Here is a 17,212-nt window from a genome sequence, read left to right as displayed (position 1 = left end):
GATTGTGAGTACAGTTTTAGTTTGAGTGTAGATGGATTGTAAGTACTGTTTAAGTTTGAGTGTAGATGGATTGTGAGTACAGTTTTAGTTTGAGTGTAGATGGATTGTGAGTACAGTTTTAGTTTGAGTGTAGATGGATTGTGAGTACAGTTTTAGTTTGAGTGTAGATGGATTGTGAGTACAGTTTTAGTTTGGTGTAGATGGATTGTGAGTACAGTTTTAGTTTGAGTGTAGATGGATTGTGAGTACTGTTTAAGTTTGAGTGTAGATGGATTGTGAGTACAGTTTTAGTTTGAGTGTAGATGGATTGTGAGTACAGTTTTAGTTTGAGTGTAGATGGATTGTGAGTACAGTTTTAGTTTGAGTGTAGATGGATTGTGAGTACTGTTTTAGTTTGAGTGTAGATGGATTGTGAGTACTGTTTTAGTTTGAGTGTAGATGGATTGTGAGTATTTTAGTTTGGGTGTAGATGGATTGTGAGTACTGTTTTAAGTTTGAGTGTAGATGGATTGTAAGTACTGTTTAAGTTTGAGTGTAGATGGATTGTGAGTACAGTTTTAGTTTGAGTGTAGATGGATTGTAAGTACTGTTTAAGTTTGAGTGTAGATGGATGATATGAATTATTTGTCTATGATCATGATTGTATTTAGGTCATCTGTAAACAACTTAATCCTCATATTTAAACTTCAACAGACGGCTGACACATTAAACAAGATCCTATTTTACACCTGTTTTCCCAGGTAAATCATCTTTTCAAAAGGCGTGTTAATGTATTGCATATTTATGCATGGAAAGGGACTGGTAGTCAATGATCTATATATATGTACCTTTGTAAGAGTATACACCACAGGTATACCTTCATGTTAACCCTGTACTGTGAATATCATTAGCTAAGTTTATATGATAAAAACTTAATTCACTCAAATCCTTCCTCAATTTTACAAATTTTTTATATCATTTTCATCTATTCCATGTACTTTCACCTTGACTTTTTCATAATGTGTTTGTTTCCTTAAGTTATGAATATTCATCACATCACCAGATATGTTCTTAGTGTAAACAATCCCATTGATGAATGGCTTTTGATATACAAATTCAATGGTTCCCATCTATTTGCGGCATGTTGCCTCTTTCATACCTGAGAGGTCAGCTCTGACTGTGGGGAACCTTGGCATATATAGAAATGTATGGAGAAGTAGGAAATAAAATGCTGAAGGAAGCTTCCAACTTCTACCTATTGCTACCTGTCTGTATGAAGTTATAGTACTGGACAGGACTACACACCGAGTCCTTGAACTGTGTGGTGCTACAGATAGATAAATGGTTTGACAACACACAAATCACCTCATAATTAGTGAATAACTATCACATGTATTACAGGCCAGTAACTATGACATACATTATTAAGTTTGGCCAAAATACACCAGACAATTGCTAGATGGACTTGTCAAGATGAATGTGGGAAAGAGAATTGGTTGGAATGTCCAGAATCAGTTGCATATACACACAGCTCTATAACCAGAGATACAGTATAGGTTAGCATTGTGCATGAGGCACTAAGAGTTGGTTAACCAAAATTCTGTTTATTTAGTAATAACTACATTATATCATTATAATGGAAATTTAATTACCATATATCAGGAGAAAATCTATATATTTTATGCTTGATATGTTGAAATATCACAGAAATAAACAAATTCCTCCAGAGTGTTTCATGAGTGAGTAATATTGGTGTGTCTGTTATCATCAGAGTTCCAACAAGTGCACCTCTCAGGCTGTGTTGTAAAGTAAGTTTATTATTGTGAGAAGATCTGTCTATAGTGTGGCTATGTCTGTGATATGACAGAGAAGACAGACACTAATTTTGTGTGATCAGTGACACCAGGGCTACAGCCAGCTTATATTACACCCACAGACTCAGCGTCATCTCAAAAAATATAACACCGTTTAAAAAGACTTTTAACAAAAAACCTGTTCTGCCTTATTAGGGAGACATTTTTGATGATTTAAATAATACTGCTGTGATCGCTCTTTTTAGGTAGGTCAGCATTAATATATTTATAAAACTTGACATTAAAAACGTCAATCTTTCCAATCATCTGAAGACAACCGAACAGATAAAGGGCTGACAAAGTACATGTGACAATACAGGCCATAGTGTATTAAAACACTGTGATCTAATCTATACCTAACCTGAGATACATTCCTCATCTCCATCACAACAACCGCCCTGTTCAACATCTAACACAATCTCAAAACTTTTACAACAAAAAACAGTCATTATTATTATAAAAAAATGCTTGCTTATCCGTAAAGCATGGAGAAAGCAACAGATGATGTCATGATATTGAAGCGTCAGATTTCAGACAAAAAAAATTGTGAGAAGTTCAGTTTCATATTACATGTTTTTCTTACATGAAATCAATGAAGTTGAAAAGAACTTTTTCTCCCATGAAACAGAATGATGTAAAGGGACCATAATTTGGAGTCTGGTTGGTTTGGATGGCTGAGACACAGCCTACACATTTCATGGCCTAGTGAAATAATGTAAATGTCATTCTTCAGGGGGTGGAAAGGCACCCCAGAGGACTTATACACTTCTTCATCTCCAAATCTCATCTCCTCCAAGTATGTTAATGATTTGGCCACAAGGTGGGACTGACCTGTGTCGAGTCATTAGAACAAGGAACCCCACATCAACGGTAAACCCATCAAAAACACTATCAAAAATATCTTAAAGAAACAAACAAACTCTAGTAAAAGAGGGTAACATAGCCCGCCCGAACTACTAGATACTGTCGACATATCCTGTATATATACACGACAGTCCATAATGGAATATTAATGACCTTCCTCACATTGCTTCCACACCAGAATTCTTCAGCACTATTAAACTTTACAAATGTCTCTAATGTCTTCAAAGAGACGGGAATGGAAGGTTAACTAATACCATAACTTTTATTATAAGGAACTAATTTTTTTTCTTTTGAAGAAGTCTGCTATGGATACTTGAATTATGTTCCATGTTGGTAGTGCCAATGACACCGGCTATGATAGTAAGGAAATAACATTCATATGTAACACACAATCTAAACAAATCATTCAACATGCTATATGGAATTGATGTATGCAGATTGATGACATGAATTTTGACATTAACAAAATGATTTTTGCAGTGATCTTGAATTCTTTCACACCAACTCAGCAAGACAAAAAGACACTTGGTAAAACCATGAACACAGGCTAATGGCACTAATTGGAAATTACAGAAGTTTTTTATATAAATCATCACCCGGCTAATAAACCTGGTAATGTATGATCCCTGTGACCATCTGTATCTAAAGTCTACCTATCTACCTAGTCTATGTAATATATAAAACACAATGGGATTTCTACCTACGTCAGTGAATCACCTATATCTCCTCACAGATACCAGTTCCCTTTAATACACCAATTCAATTTCACTTCTCAACAAGTTTACAAAGTAAACAGACCTACCCCATATGTGTACCATCATGTTTGTCAATGACAACATGCCATTTTAACATATGATTTGACTGACCTAATTCTAGATTTAAATATCTAAAGAATGATAACATTTCCTATTGTTGAATTTCAGAACAAATCAGAAAATTTACTTCTGTGATTATATGCACAACCCCAAGCCTTCATAAATCAGGCAACTATTTGGACATTAATAGACCAAACAACTATCTGAACATTAATAGACCAAACAACTATTTGAACATTAATAGACCAAACAACTATCTGAACATTAATAGACTAAAAAACTATCTGAACATTAATAGACTAAAAAACTATCTGAACATTAATAGACTAAAAAACTATCTGAACATTAATAGACTAAAAAACTATCTGAACATTAATAGACCAAACAACTATCTGAACATTAATAGACTAAAAAACTATCTGAACATTAATAGACTAAAAAACTATCTGAACATTAATAGACTAAAAAACTATCTGAACATTAATAGACCAAACAACTATCTGAACATTAATAGACCAAACAACGATCTGAACATTCATAGACCAAACAACTATCTGAACATTAATAGACCAAACAACTATTTGGACATTAATAGACCAAACAACTATCTGAACATTAATAGACCAAACAACTATCTGAACATTAATAGACCAAACAACTATTTGAACATTAATAGACCAAACAACTATCTGAACATTAATAGACCAAACAACTATCTGAACATTAATAGACTAAAAAACTATCTGAACATTAATAGACCAAACAACTATCTGAACATTAATAGACTAAAAACTATCTGAACATTAATAGACTAAAAAACTATCTGAACATTAATAGACTAAAAACTATCTGAACATTAATAGACTAAAAAACTATCTGAACATTAATAGACTAAAAAACTATCTGAATATTAATAGACTAAAAAACTATCTGAACATTAAAAGACTAAAAAACTATCTGAACACTAATAGACCAAACAACGATCTGAACATTCAGAGACCAAACAACGATCTGAACATTCATAGACCAAACAACTATCTGAACATTCATAGACCAAACAACTATCTGAACATTCATAGACCAAACAACTATCTGAACATTCATAGACCAAACAACTATCTGAACATTCAGAGATCAAACAACTATCTGAACATTCATAGACCAAACAACTATCTGAACATTCATAGACCAAACAACTATCTGAACATTCAGAGATCAAACAACTATCTGAACATTCATAGACCAAACAACTATCTGAGCGTTACAGATAGACCAAACAACAACTATCTGAACATTCAGAGATCAAACAACTATCTGAACATTCATAGACCAAACAACTATCTGAACATTCATAGACCAAACAACTATCTGAACATTCATAGACCAAACAACTATCTGAACATTCATAGACCAAACAACTATCTGAGCGTTCAGAGACCAAACAACTATGTGAACATTCAGAGATCAAACAACTATCTGAACATTCATAGACCAAACAACTATGTGAACATTCAGAGATCAAACAACTATCTGAACATTCATAGACCAACAATATCTGAACATTAGAGATCAAACAACTATCTGGACATTCATAGACCAAGCAACTATCTGAACATTCATAGACCAGACAACTATCTAAATATTCATAGACCAAGCAACTATCTGAACATTCATAGACCAAACAACTATCTGGACATTCATAGACCAAGCAATTATCTAAACATTCACAGACCAAGCAAGTATTTGGACATCCATAGACTAAGCAATTATCTAAAGCAATTATCTATTCATATACCAAGAAACTATCTAAACATTCATAGACAAGGCAACCATCTGAACATTCATAGACCAAGAAACTATCTGAACATTCATAGACCAAGCAACTATCTGAACATTCATAGACCAAGCAACTATCTGAACATTTATAGACCAGACAACCATTTGAACATGTATAGACCAGGCGTTTGAATGTTCCTACAAGAAGATACAGGACTACACTTAGATGAAGACAGCGACTATAGGTAGACTAATCCTGTGGATATCTGCTAGACCTTTTTTTTCAGAGTCTCTACTCTCTATCAACTCCTCCACAAACATTACACAGATCTCCTCAGTATCACCAATGTTATCTCATCAAAGAAACGGTTACAATAAAGCATCTGGTGAACCCATGATTTGATCACTGTGATATTACTTTATTTGATAAAATACTGATGAATATTAGTGTAATTCATTTATTGCACACCTCAGTGTTACCTGTATGAGATGTTTACCTGTCCTGCCTAAATCCAATCAATACTGTGACAGTGGCCCTGTTTGTTTTACCTGTAAATGTCAAGTGATTTCCTACCTATACAATCTAGGCTGTAGCTGTAACAATGACATATTTTTTTTTTACCACTAAACACTTTCTTGATCTAATGAACAAAGCTTTATGGAGGGTTGTTCGGGATGGGGTGTAGGGAGGTAGGACATAGGGAAATGAGACTGCAGGTATACTGACAAAAGGCCCATGGGGAATTCATCCTCTTTTATTACTTTAGATAACACATACTGCAATTTAATGCTGGGCCCATGTTATAAAACTTTGAACTCAACTTTTGTAACTTGTGTTAGGCATGCCTATTCTGACATTGCCAGAGGTCAGTAAGGATTTCTCCTTACACTATTAGTTATATATGGTAACACACCCTGTAGACAAAGTATGGCTTTATGGTATTTGATAAACTCCCATCATTATTTCTCAGACGCCTTTGTCTGACTAGTTATCTTGTTATACCGAGTTATCCTGAAGGTCTATAGGGACTAGTCCCCACACACAGCTACCACCCAAAATATCTCTGTACAAAGGTCACATTGCTTAAATGTGCAAAACTGACGTATTACTGGGGTCAAAGGTCATATAATAAGCATTGTATAAGATCCTTTTTGTATTGGTTATAAGTTATGGTGTGTTGTGTACTATGGAAGGCAATGGTAATGATGCTGGGATTCCAGTACACTGTCTTCCCTCAATACTGGGGATATCATCATTACTAGTCAACTTACCATATACCTCGTCTACAACACAAGGTCGTCTATCACTTACCCAGAAAGGAAACGCTAGGCTGAATGCTCATTAACTTTAATGGGCCAACAAATTGTATGAAAAGCAGTTCAAGTGATTTGATAACTATATTGATAATAACCCAAGATTGCACTTATCTTAAAACCTGTTTGCTAAGGTTTTTATTGACCAATACTTTTTACTGCCTTACAAACTAAATAATTTAATTTCCTTTTATCAGACTGGATTAAATACTTCGTAAATCACCTAAAGAGTATATGGGCCTACTGATACATTATTGATGTGTAACCCAATGTTCTGTAAAATAATTAAATAGAAATAGCAATGATATCATAAACATAGAAGGAACTTACGCCCAATTCCATAAATATCACAGTAATAACTGACATGTAATAAAACAGAACTTACAAATATTTGTAAATAACAGTTGATGCTGAAGAAAAGAGGATAGAGCTAACATTACTACATCTATAGCCATTAGAAGAATTTCGTTACTGAATCATCGGCCTATAATACAAACATCACGGTACACCGTCTAAGTCTGATTGGTCTCACCTGTGCTACAAACTTTTTGCAATGCTTTTATAAATTAACATCATGTGCTTACTACTTTTATGTGTTAAGATGCTGATTATGTAACAGACAACAAGTCGCATATTCATTTGTAAAAAAAAAATCTATGATGAAGCGACTGAAGATCAGATTAAAGTTTTTCCCAACATCAGCAAATACTTGAAAGAATCAGCTTCTCTACAACTTCAGTACCATCTTACAGAATATCACTGATCAAAATTACAAATAACTTTAGCACTACCACATAGCTGACTGTACCTGACACTTGATGTTTTATAACTAGCTTGGTTTATATAAAGGTGAGCTAGTTTTTATCAGCCTGCTAACACATAAAACATGGAATATACATAAAGCACAAGCACCACATTCTGAGGAACATACTCTATCATAAGTCTTCATTTAACATTTTACAATGTAAACAAGAACCCAAAATGTCAATGCATGAACATGCAATTCATATACAGAAGCAAGGCTTTCTAGCAGCATCCTCTTACAAAAATCAAAAAGCATCACTGTTACCAAACAAGTAAGCAAAGTTCTCAAACAAATGAACAAATATGAAGTAATAAAGCAAACAAGCAAACTAAGCCCTGAAACAGAATGAAAGAGGAAAGAAGCACAATTTCTATGAGACAAGCCATCGAAGTTCTGAAACAGACTGAAAGAAAGAATAAGCACAAGTTCTATAAGACAAGCAAACTATGGTATTGGTTTGTCAGCTGAATGGCAAAGCACCAATGGATGAGGACAGCAAGGTAACATGCCAAATGTGGTACCTGTCCCAGAGTATCCCGAACACTCTGTCTGGCATTCCTCTTGAGATTCAAACCGGTTGGCATTTCCTTCACATCCTCCGTACCAAAACCGAAAACAATCCTTCCTGGCAGAGTCATAATACCACTTAGCTCCAAATTCATAACATGGTCCACGGTCCTTCTTAAATCCACAAGGACTATTCTGTGCTGAAGTAAGAATCATGCTAGTCAGAACAATTAGGAATGTCACAAACATGGGGGTACACAGTCTACTCATGGTCACAGCACAAATTGGCACAATTAGTGTAGGAAAATCAAGTATCAGAAATGTGTGGTCATTCTATTAGTTTAATCTAATCCTGGAGGAACACTTTATGTCACGTGGAAATATTTAATGAAAGTGTTTAATATGTGTGTAGGAAATCACGCCACACAAAGCATGCGACTGAATCACCAGGTACGCTAATCCACAAAAGACCTAATCCTATACACAATCACTGCGCTCACATAAGATCATGTCAATTCCCTTTCAGAAATTAATTTTTTTTTAAATCTCAATTTCAAGATTTTTAAATATCCAACAATAGAATTGTTAATTCTGTAATGTTTGGAAGCTTTGTGGTGTAATCCTGGCTGATGTTATGCACTACACGTGCTGCAGTACACCCCAAGTTGCCTCGACTGAGTGACGGAGGACAGTGGTGTAGGTGTACCGCTGGGCTGCTATCTGTACAGGCCCTATATAGCACCAGGCTGATAGGCCCAACAGTATCATACAATTATATATAGGCCAAGTTAAAGTTCTTTACAACGGTGACCAAACCATCATAAAACCTACCAGCAAACCATTTACATTAAAGTGGAGAATCCATTTAGGGCTATGATATATGTAGGATCACAGGGTTAAAGGGATAGTGGATAGATAGGTGGGACCCTATTGTATGTGTCACCAGGTCTTTATAAGTATAGGCTGGGGGGCATTACACTGAATAGAGAATTAATCAGTCACATCACATTAGTAATCAGTACTGTAACATGCCAATCGTAAGTGTCTAACTACTGGTACATCTCACCAGTCTATGGTACATCTCACTAATCTATGGTACATCTCACTAATCTATTGTATATCTCACTAATCTATGGTATATCTCACTAATCTATGGTATATCTCACTAATCTATGGTACATCTCACTAATCTATGGTACATCTCACTAATCTATGGTATATCTCACTAATCTATTGTATATCTCACTAATCTATGGTATATCTCACTAATCTATGGTACATCTCACTAATCTATGGTATATCTCACTAATCTATGGTATATCTCACTAATCTATGGTATATCTCACTAATCTATGGTATATCTCACTAATCTATGGTATATCTCACTAATCTATGGTATATCTCACTAATCTATGGTATATCTCACTAATCTATGGTATATCTCACTAATCTATGGTATATCTCACTAATCTATGGTATATCTCACTAATCTATGGTATATCTCACTAATCTATGGTATATCTCACTAATCTATGGTATATCTCACTAATCTATGGTATATCTCTCATGGTAATTCTAATGGTATATCTCATAATCTAATGGTATATCTTTTCCTTAATTACTAGTGGTATATCTCATTAACTAGTGGTATATACTTCTCGTTAACTGGTGGTATATCTTGTTAACTGGAGGTATATCTCATTAACTAGTGGTATATCTCATTAACTAGTGGTATATCTTATTAACTATTAACTAGTGGTATATCTCGTTAACTGGTGGTATATCTTGTTAACTGGAGGTATATCTCATTAACTAGTGGTATATCTCATTAACTAGTGGTATATCTCATTAACTAGTGGTATATCTTATTAACTAGTGGTATATCTCGTTAACTGGTGTTATATCTTGTTAACTGGAGGTATATCTCATTAACTGGTGGTATATCTCATTAACTAGTGGTATATCTCATTAACTAGTGGTATATCTCATTAACTAGTGGTATATCTTATTAACTAGTGGTATATCTCGTTAACTGGTGTTATATCTTGTTAATTGGAGGTATATCTCATTAACTAGTGGTATATCTCATTAACTGGTGGTATATCTCATTAACTGGTATATCTCATTAACTGGAGGTATATCTCATTAACTGGTTATATATCTCATTAACTTTTATCTCATTAACTGAGGGTATATCTCATTAACTGGTGGTATATCTCGTTAACTGGTATATCTCATTAACTGGTATATCTCATTAAATTAACTGGTGGTATATCTCATTAGGTGGTATATCTCATTAACTGGAGGTATATCTCATTAACTGGTATATCTCATTAACTGGGGGTATATCTCATTGACTGGTGGTATATCTTGTTAACTAGTGGTATATCTTGTTAACTGGTGGTATATCTTGTTAACTGGGGGTATATCTCATTAACTAGTGGTATATCTCATTAACTGGTATATCTCATTAACTGGTGGTATATCTCATTAGGTGGTATATCTCATTAACTGGAGGTATATCTCATTAACTGGTATATCTCATTAACTGGTTGTATATCTCGTTAACTGGTGTATCTCATTAACTGGTTGTATATCTCATTAACTTTTATCTCATTAACTGGAGGTATATCTCGTTAACTGGGGGTATATCTCATTAACTGGGGGTATATCTCATTAACTGGTGGTATATCTCATTGACTGGTGGTATATCTCATTAACTGGTATATCTCATTAACTGGAGGTATATCTCATTAACTGGTTATATATCTCATTAACTTTTATCTCATTAACTGAGGGTATATCTCATTAACTGGTGGTATATCTCGTTAACTGGTATATCTCATTAACTGGTATATCTCATTAAATTAACTGGTGGTATATCTCATTAGGTGGTATATCTCATTAACTGGAGGTATATCTCATTAACTGGTATATCTCATTAACTGGGGGTATATCTCATTGACTGGTGGTATATCTTGTTAACTAGTGGTATATCTTGTTAACTGGTGGTATATCTTGTTAACTGGGGGTATATCTCATTAACTAGTGGTATATCTCATTAACTGGTATATCTCATTAACTGGTGGTATATCTCATTAGGTGGTATATCTCATTAACTGGAGGTATATCTATGGTATATCTCATTAACTGGTATATCTCATTAACTGGTATATCTCATTAACTGGTTGTATATCTCGTTAACTGGTGTATCTCATTAACTGGTTGTATATCTCATTAACTTTTATCTCATTAACTGGAGGTATATCTCGTTAACTGGGGGTATATCTCATTAACTGGGGTTATATCTCATTAACTGGTGGTATATCTCATTGACTGGTGGTATATCTCGTTAACTGGGGGTATATCTCATTAACTGGGGGTATATCTCATTAACTGGTGGTATATCTCATTGACTGGTGGTATATCTCATTAACTGGTATATCTCATTAACTGGTATATCTCATTAACTGGAGGTATATCTCATTAACTGGTGGTATATCTCATTAACTGGTGGTATATCTCATTAACTGAAGGTATATCTCATTAAGAGTGTTCCATTTCACTAACTAGCATTGTTTCTCATTATTTCCATATGGTGTTATATATTTAATTTAACATCAAGAAATCAGAGGGAAGTAAGACATGTGAATTATTAGTGATAAGCTGTAAGCTAGGTTTCTATGCTATTTTCATTTGAAACTAGTCAATTGAAAATGGTTTCATTCATAAATGTTCCCCTTCAGGATCAAACCACAAAACTCATTCTTCCCCACTAAATTTTCTCTTCACATCGCTAAAACCCATTCAGGTATTTCATTCATGTTAGTGTTCACTTTCTCAACGTCACAGCGTACCAAGCCTGTCATTGAGTACAAAAGGAGATATACCAAATTTGCACACGCGATTTTTGCCCTTTGACATTATCAATGAAAGTACGACACACATCAACAAACACACACATATCACATGCACACAGCTGTGTCATATTTATTTCATATACATCAAATGATAAGAAAACTATATAAAGAAGGTTTTTTCCTGTGCTTTCCTCTTGTATTACAATGAAATATTTGCCTGTTACTTAAATCTTTACCTCGGCTGGCTACAGAAGTTGCTCCTAGAGCCTCACTTACAGTAACTTGAGATTTTACAGCTACTGTTCCACCAACCTTGTAAGGGATAAATGTGTTTGGTAAGTGATCGTCCTGGTTATAGTACAGATATAGGGCTATCCCAATGAATGATACTCAAAGTTATAGTACAGCCCAACTGATCAACTCATTTAGACATCAAGTAGTACATCAACACTGATCCACATGAATCCATTGCTTTAATTTCCCTAAACAGGGGGTATGAAACATGTGTATCAACTACAATTCTGGCTTGTGTTACATGGAAATAAGCTCAAAAAGATTTTTTTAATTTAGATAGTGTCAAAAGTGAAAGAAAAGATAAGATCCTAAATTTAATCACATAGGCATAATCATTGTAATCTATCAACAGGGCAGAAAATGGAGGTGAGGGGCAAGGGGTTACATTTAAACAGAACAAGACTGTCAAACAAAATGGACGTTAGTATAATTAAGTATTGGGAAGCAGTATCAACAATAAAGGCAGATTTTGTGTTTACTTTATTTTGTTAATCTACAAGATTATCATCAATAGCCATTTTTGACAGACATGTTTCTGGTTAACAATAGACTAGGATCCTTGGCCATTGATCCAAACTTGTTCATCAATATCACCGACTGATGAATAATGTCAATCTAGGGAAATCTCTTTTGAAAATAAATATGACTTAATATCTTGTTCCTCTCACAATATGTTGACTAGTGATTTTTAAATTCAAATATGTACACATAGTTGGTTATTTAACCCCAATAGTACTAGTGGGCCCAGGCCTAAGTAAACAAGTCTTTTAGAAGTAGATCATTTCACTACAAATTCAGTCATGTTTGAGGGTACTTATACGAGTCAATTTAAGTTACATAAGAATGTTTACACCCGATCAAACTGTGTATCACCTGACCTCAGCCAACACCGGTCATTGTGGCACCTTAGTCCGGTGGGCTCGGTGGGCTCGTGGCGGTCACTCTGTCAGGTGGGCTATAGGTCCACCTGTTCTCTCAGACTTAATCCACCATAATCCACAAATATTATGCATAGTATTAAGTACGACTGTGCCAAGCTCAACTACCAACTGAGAACCTATATTAGCTGTTTGAGATTTGATATCATTTGTGAAAGTATTTTTATACAAGACATTTCTATACTATAGAGATTTCTCAATTATTTTTATACATTTTTCCGACATTTCAGAATGTACTTTTATATGAGACATTTCAGTAGGTATTTTGATATAAGACATTTCCATAGGTATTTTTATGCTAGAGAAAAACCATAAACACCTCAAATGTGGCAAAAAGCTGTATTAAATTAAATACCACTTTAAAATGTAGTAATGGCAGCACTTGTTACTGTTGGAGCATGGTGATGCTGCCTGGTCCCTAACATCAGCATGGCCATATATACCTAAGTGTCTTCATCAGGTTTCTATCTGGATTGTTGAACTCTTTGTTGAGTTAATTCAGAACAATACCAACAGAAACAGCTGTTTATAAAGTTGGCCTGTAGATATCTGACTTTCATTAGATGTGACATTGAGGATTAACATATGGAGTAACGGGCCAGCAACAGATCCATACAACTCTATAGTACAGTCATCTTTGTCCAAAGTTGATATAGTAGAGCACTCGGCTAGTGTTCGGACGGTCCCGGGTTCGAATCCCGTTCTGGCCGTTACAATTTCTCCTCTCCTGTTACAGAACAAATACTTCCTACATGAAAGTACAACACACATGATCCATTTGTATATGTCAGAGTTCTGGATCCAATTGACCAGTCAACCAAAAGTGATATCAGAGGTCCTATGTTAAATCTATGAGTCTGGCTCAACATTTTCTGCTCCTCTTACGTTTGGTGACATTTGTTTCTGTATAAGAAGGAGGAAAGAGTCACTAGATCTAGAGAATAGGGATAGTGTCAGGAGGTCCACAGTTCAAACCTGGTCTTGATGCTTCTCTTACACAAAAATAGGTTTTACTTGTCATTTCTAATAAACAAATAACATAAAGTTCTGAAGATACATAAACAAATTTTTTTAATGAAATTTCACACCAAAATGTTGTATTGAGGGTTTAAATCCCTTCACCAGCTATAGTTATTTGTAACAATAACTAAATCTCCTATAATACGCTGACCTTATTAATGGACATACTAACCTGGAGTAAACAGTCCCCACCCATACGGTGTGCTGGTCACACAGGATCTCCAACTTTATAAAATAGAACATGTTGGGCCATTTATAAAGTAAACTGTCTATGGACATCTTATGCCAATAACTCCTCTCTCTTACCCAACAAAAAAACATTTTATTCTGCCTTGAAAAAGTTGTTGGATATGTAAGTCTTGATGTCACCCCACTTAAGTTTGTCCTATAAAAGATGACCCATTCATCAGCCTTGACAGACCAATAGCTACCACTAATGTTATCAAACCCACATCCAACTGTTTGTTGAGTCTAAATATTTCCCCGTCTCATTCAAACTTCTACTGAGCTTTACCGCCCTCTAGCCCCTCTCCAACAATAGTGGACAATACAGGAGATAATACTGAGCAACAGCCCAGAGCTGGACAATAGTGTCTGTAGTACACACCACCATTCTCCTCTCCTACTTGACCGTACCATCGTATACCTGTTACACCCTAACGAGAAATACCTGCCTGAGTACACCTTGACCAGTGTTTGTCACTTATCATTTATCAAACACTGACCAGAACAGTCAAAGCAGATTCCTCAACAAGACAGGTTATTTACTTTAAATCAATTATCAACAGAGTTAAACAAAACTTGCTATAAAATAAATGTCCTAGTGAAACATGTCACGATACCAAATTAAATGTTTCTCTTGTATGGTCTTACTTTTCCTCAATGAATTGAACACATTCTATCTTTTCTCCAGCACTTTCTATTACAGAAAATTCTAGTTCCAAAATTCTACATTAAGATATTCCTAGAAGCCATGTTTTTATTTCACCTTCAGATTTAAAGAAAAGAAAAACCCAAACTTTTGGACATTTTTCGATTGTGTTCATCACATAAAATGTTAGAGATAGGTATATGACACATCCTAATGAAGGGCTGAGTATATAGGGTCAGACTTCCTGTGGAGATCACATTGTTGATAAACTTCTCCAGCAGTAATACCTACGGCCCCACATAGTCTCTATTGTCATTGATACATAATATTAAAATGCTTTTACTTTCATCATCCGACTGTAGTCTCCTTACACACAGGATAAGTCAACAGAAAAGGGGTTTGTTTGTTACTTGACAGTAGTCTCCTTACACACAGCCAACAGAAAGGGGGTTTGTTTGTTACTAGTAGGTTGTCTTTACACACAGCCAACAGAAAGGGGGTTTGTTTGTTACTAGACAGTAGTCGCCTTACACACCGGATAAGTCAACAGAAAGGGGGTTTGTTTGTTACTAGACAGTAGTCTCCTTACACACAGGATAAGTCAACAGAAAGGGGGTTTGTTTGTTACTAGACAGTAGTCTCCTTACACACAGGATAAGTCAACAGAAAGGGGGTTTGTTTGTTACTAGACAGTAGTCTCCTTACACACAGGATAAGTCAACAGAAAGGGGGTTTGTTTGTTACTAGACAGTAGTCTCCTTACACACAGCCAACAGAAAGGGGGTTTGTTTGTTACTAGACAGTAGTCTCCTTACACACAGCCAACAGAAAGGGGGTTTGTTTGTTACTAGACAGTGGTCTCCTTACACACAGCCAACAGAAAGGGGGTTTGTTTGTTACTAGACAGTAGTCTCCTTACACACCGGATAAGTCAACAGAAAGGGGGTTTGTTTGTTACTAGACAGTAGTCTCCTTACACACGGGATAAGTCAACAGAAAGGGGGTTTGTTTGTTACTAGACAGTAGTCTCCACACACACAGGATAAGTCAACAGAAAGGGGGGTTTGTTTGTTACTAGACAGTAGTCTCCTTACACACGGGATAAGTCAACAGAAAGGGGGTTTGTTTGTTACTAGACAGTAGTCTCCTTACACACGGGATAAGTCAACAGAAAGGGGGTTTGTTTGTTACTAGACAGTAGTCTCCTTACACACAGCCAACAGAAAGGGGGTTTGTTTGTTACTAGACAGTAGTCTCCTTACACACAGCCAACAGAAAGGGGGTTTGTTTGTTACTAGACAGTAGTCTCCTTACACACAGTCAACAGAAAGGGGGTTTGTTTGTTACTAGACAGTAGTCTCCTTACACACGGGATAAGTCAACAGAAAGGGGGTTTGTTTGTTACTAGACAGTAGTCTCCTTACACACGGGATAAGCCAACAGAAAGGGGGTTTGTTTGTTACTAGACAGAAGTCTCCTTACACACAGTCAACAGAAAGGTTTTTTTTTTGTTACAAGACAGAAGTCTCCTTACACACAGGATAAGCCAACAGAAAGGGGGTTTGTTTGTTACTAGACAGTAGTCTCCTTAGACACCAGATAAGTCAACAGAAAGGGGGTTTGTTTGTTACTAGACAGTAGTCTCCTTACACACGGGATAAATCAACAGAAAGGGGGTTTGTTTGTTACTAGACAGTAGTCTCCTTACACACAGTCAACAGAAAGGTTTTTTTTTTGTTACAAGACAGAAGTCTCCTTACACACAGGATAAGCCAACAGAAAGGGGGTTTGTTTGTTACTAGACAGTAGTCTCCTTACACACGGGATAAGTCAACAGAAAGGGGGTTTGTTTGTTACTAGACAGTAGTCTCCTTACACACCGGATAAGCCAACAGAAAGGGGGTTTGTTTGTTACTAGACAGTAGTCTCCACACACAGCCAACAGAAAGGGTGTTTGTTTGTTACTAGACAGTAGTCTCCTTACACACAGGATAAGCCAGCAGAAAGGGGGTTTGTTTGTTACTAGACAGTAGTCTCCTTACACACAGCCAACAGAAAGGGGGTTTGTTTGTTACTAGACAGTAGTCTCCTTACACACCGGATAAGCCAACAGAAAGGGGGTTTGTTTGTTACTAGACAGTAGTCTCCTTACACACAGTCAACAGAAAGGGGGTTTGTTTGTTACTAGACAGTAGTCTCCTTACACACCGGATAAGCACAGAAAGGGGGTTTATTTGTTACTAGACAGTAGTCTCCTTACACACAGTCAACAGAAAGGGGGTTTGTTTGTTACTAGACAGTAGTCTCCTTACACAC

At 35.7% G+C, this 17,212-nt stretch overlaps 1 protein-coding gene across 1 annotated transcript in view; it reads right to left on the bottom strand.

The window, feature by feature from the left end:
• Nucleotides 1–17,212, bottom strand: part of LOC138319783 (papilin-like) — a 266,069-nt gene that overhangs the window by 87,389 nt on the left and 161,468 nt on the right. Inside the window, exon 8 of the mRNA XM_069262918.1 lies at nt 7,928–8,113. Within this exon, the coding sequence (XP_069119019.1) occupies nt 7,928–8,113 (186 nt within the window). The remainder of the gene's footprint in view (nt 1–7,927; nt 8,114–17,212) is intronic.

The sequence above is a fragment of the Argopecten irradians genome, chromosome 3 (genome assembly GCF_041381155.1).
Source record: "Argopecten irradians isolate NY chromosome 3, Ai_NY, whole genome shotgun sequence".
NCBI lineage: Eukaryota > Metazoa > Mollusca > Bivalvia > Pectinida > Pectinidae > Argopecten > Argopecten irradians.
Note: the sequence above shows the minus strand (reverse complement) of the source record. Positions and strands in the feature narration are given on the sequence as shown.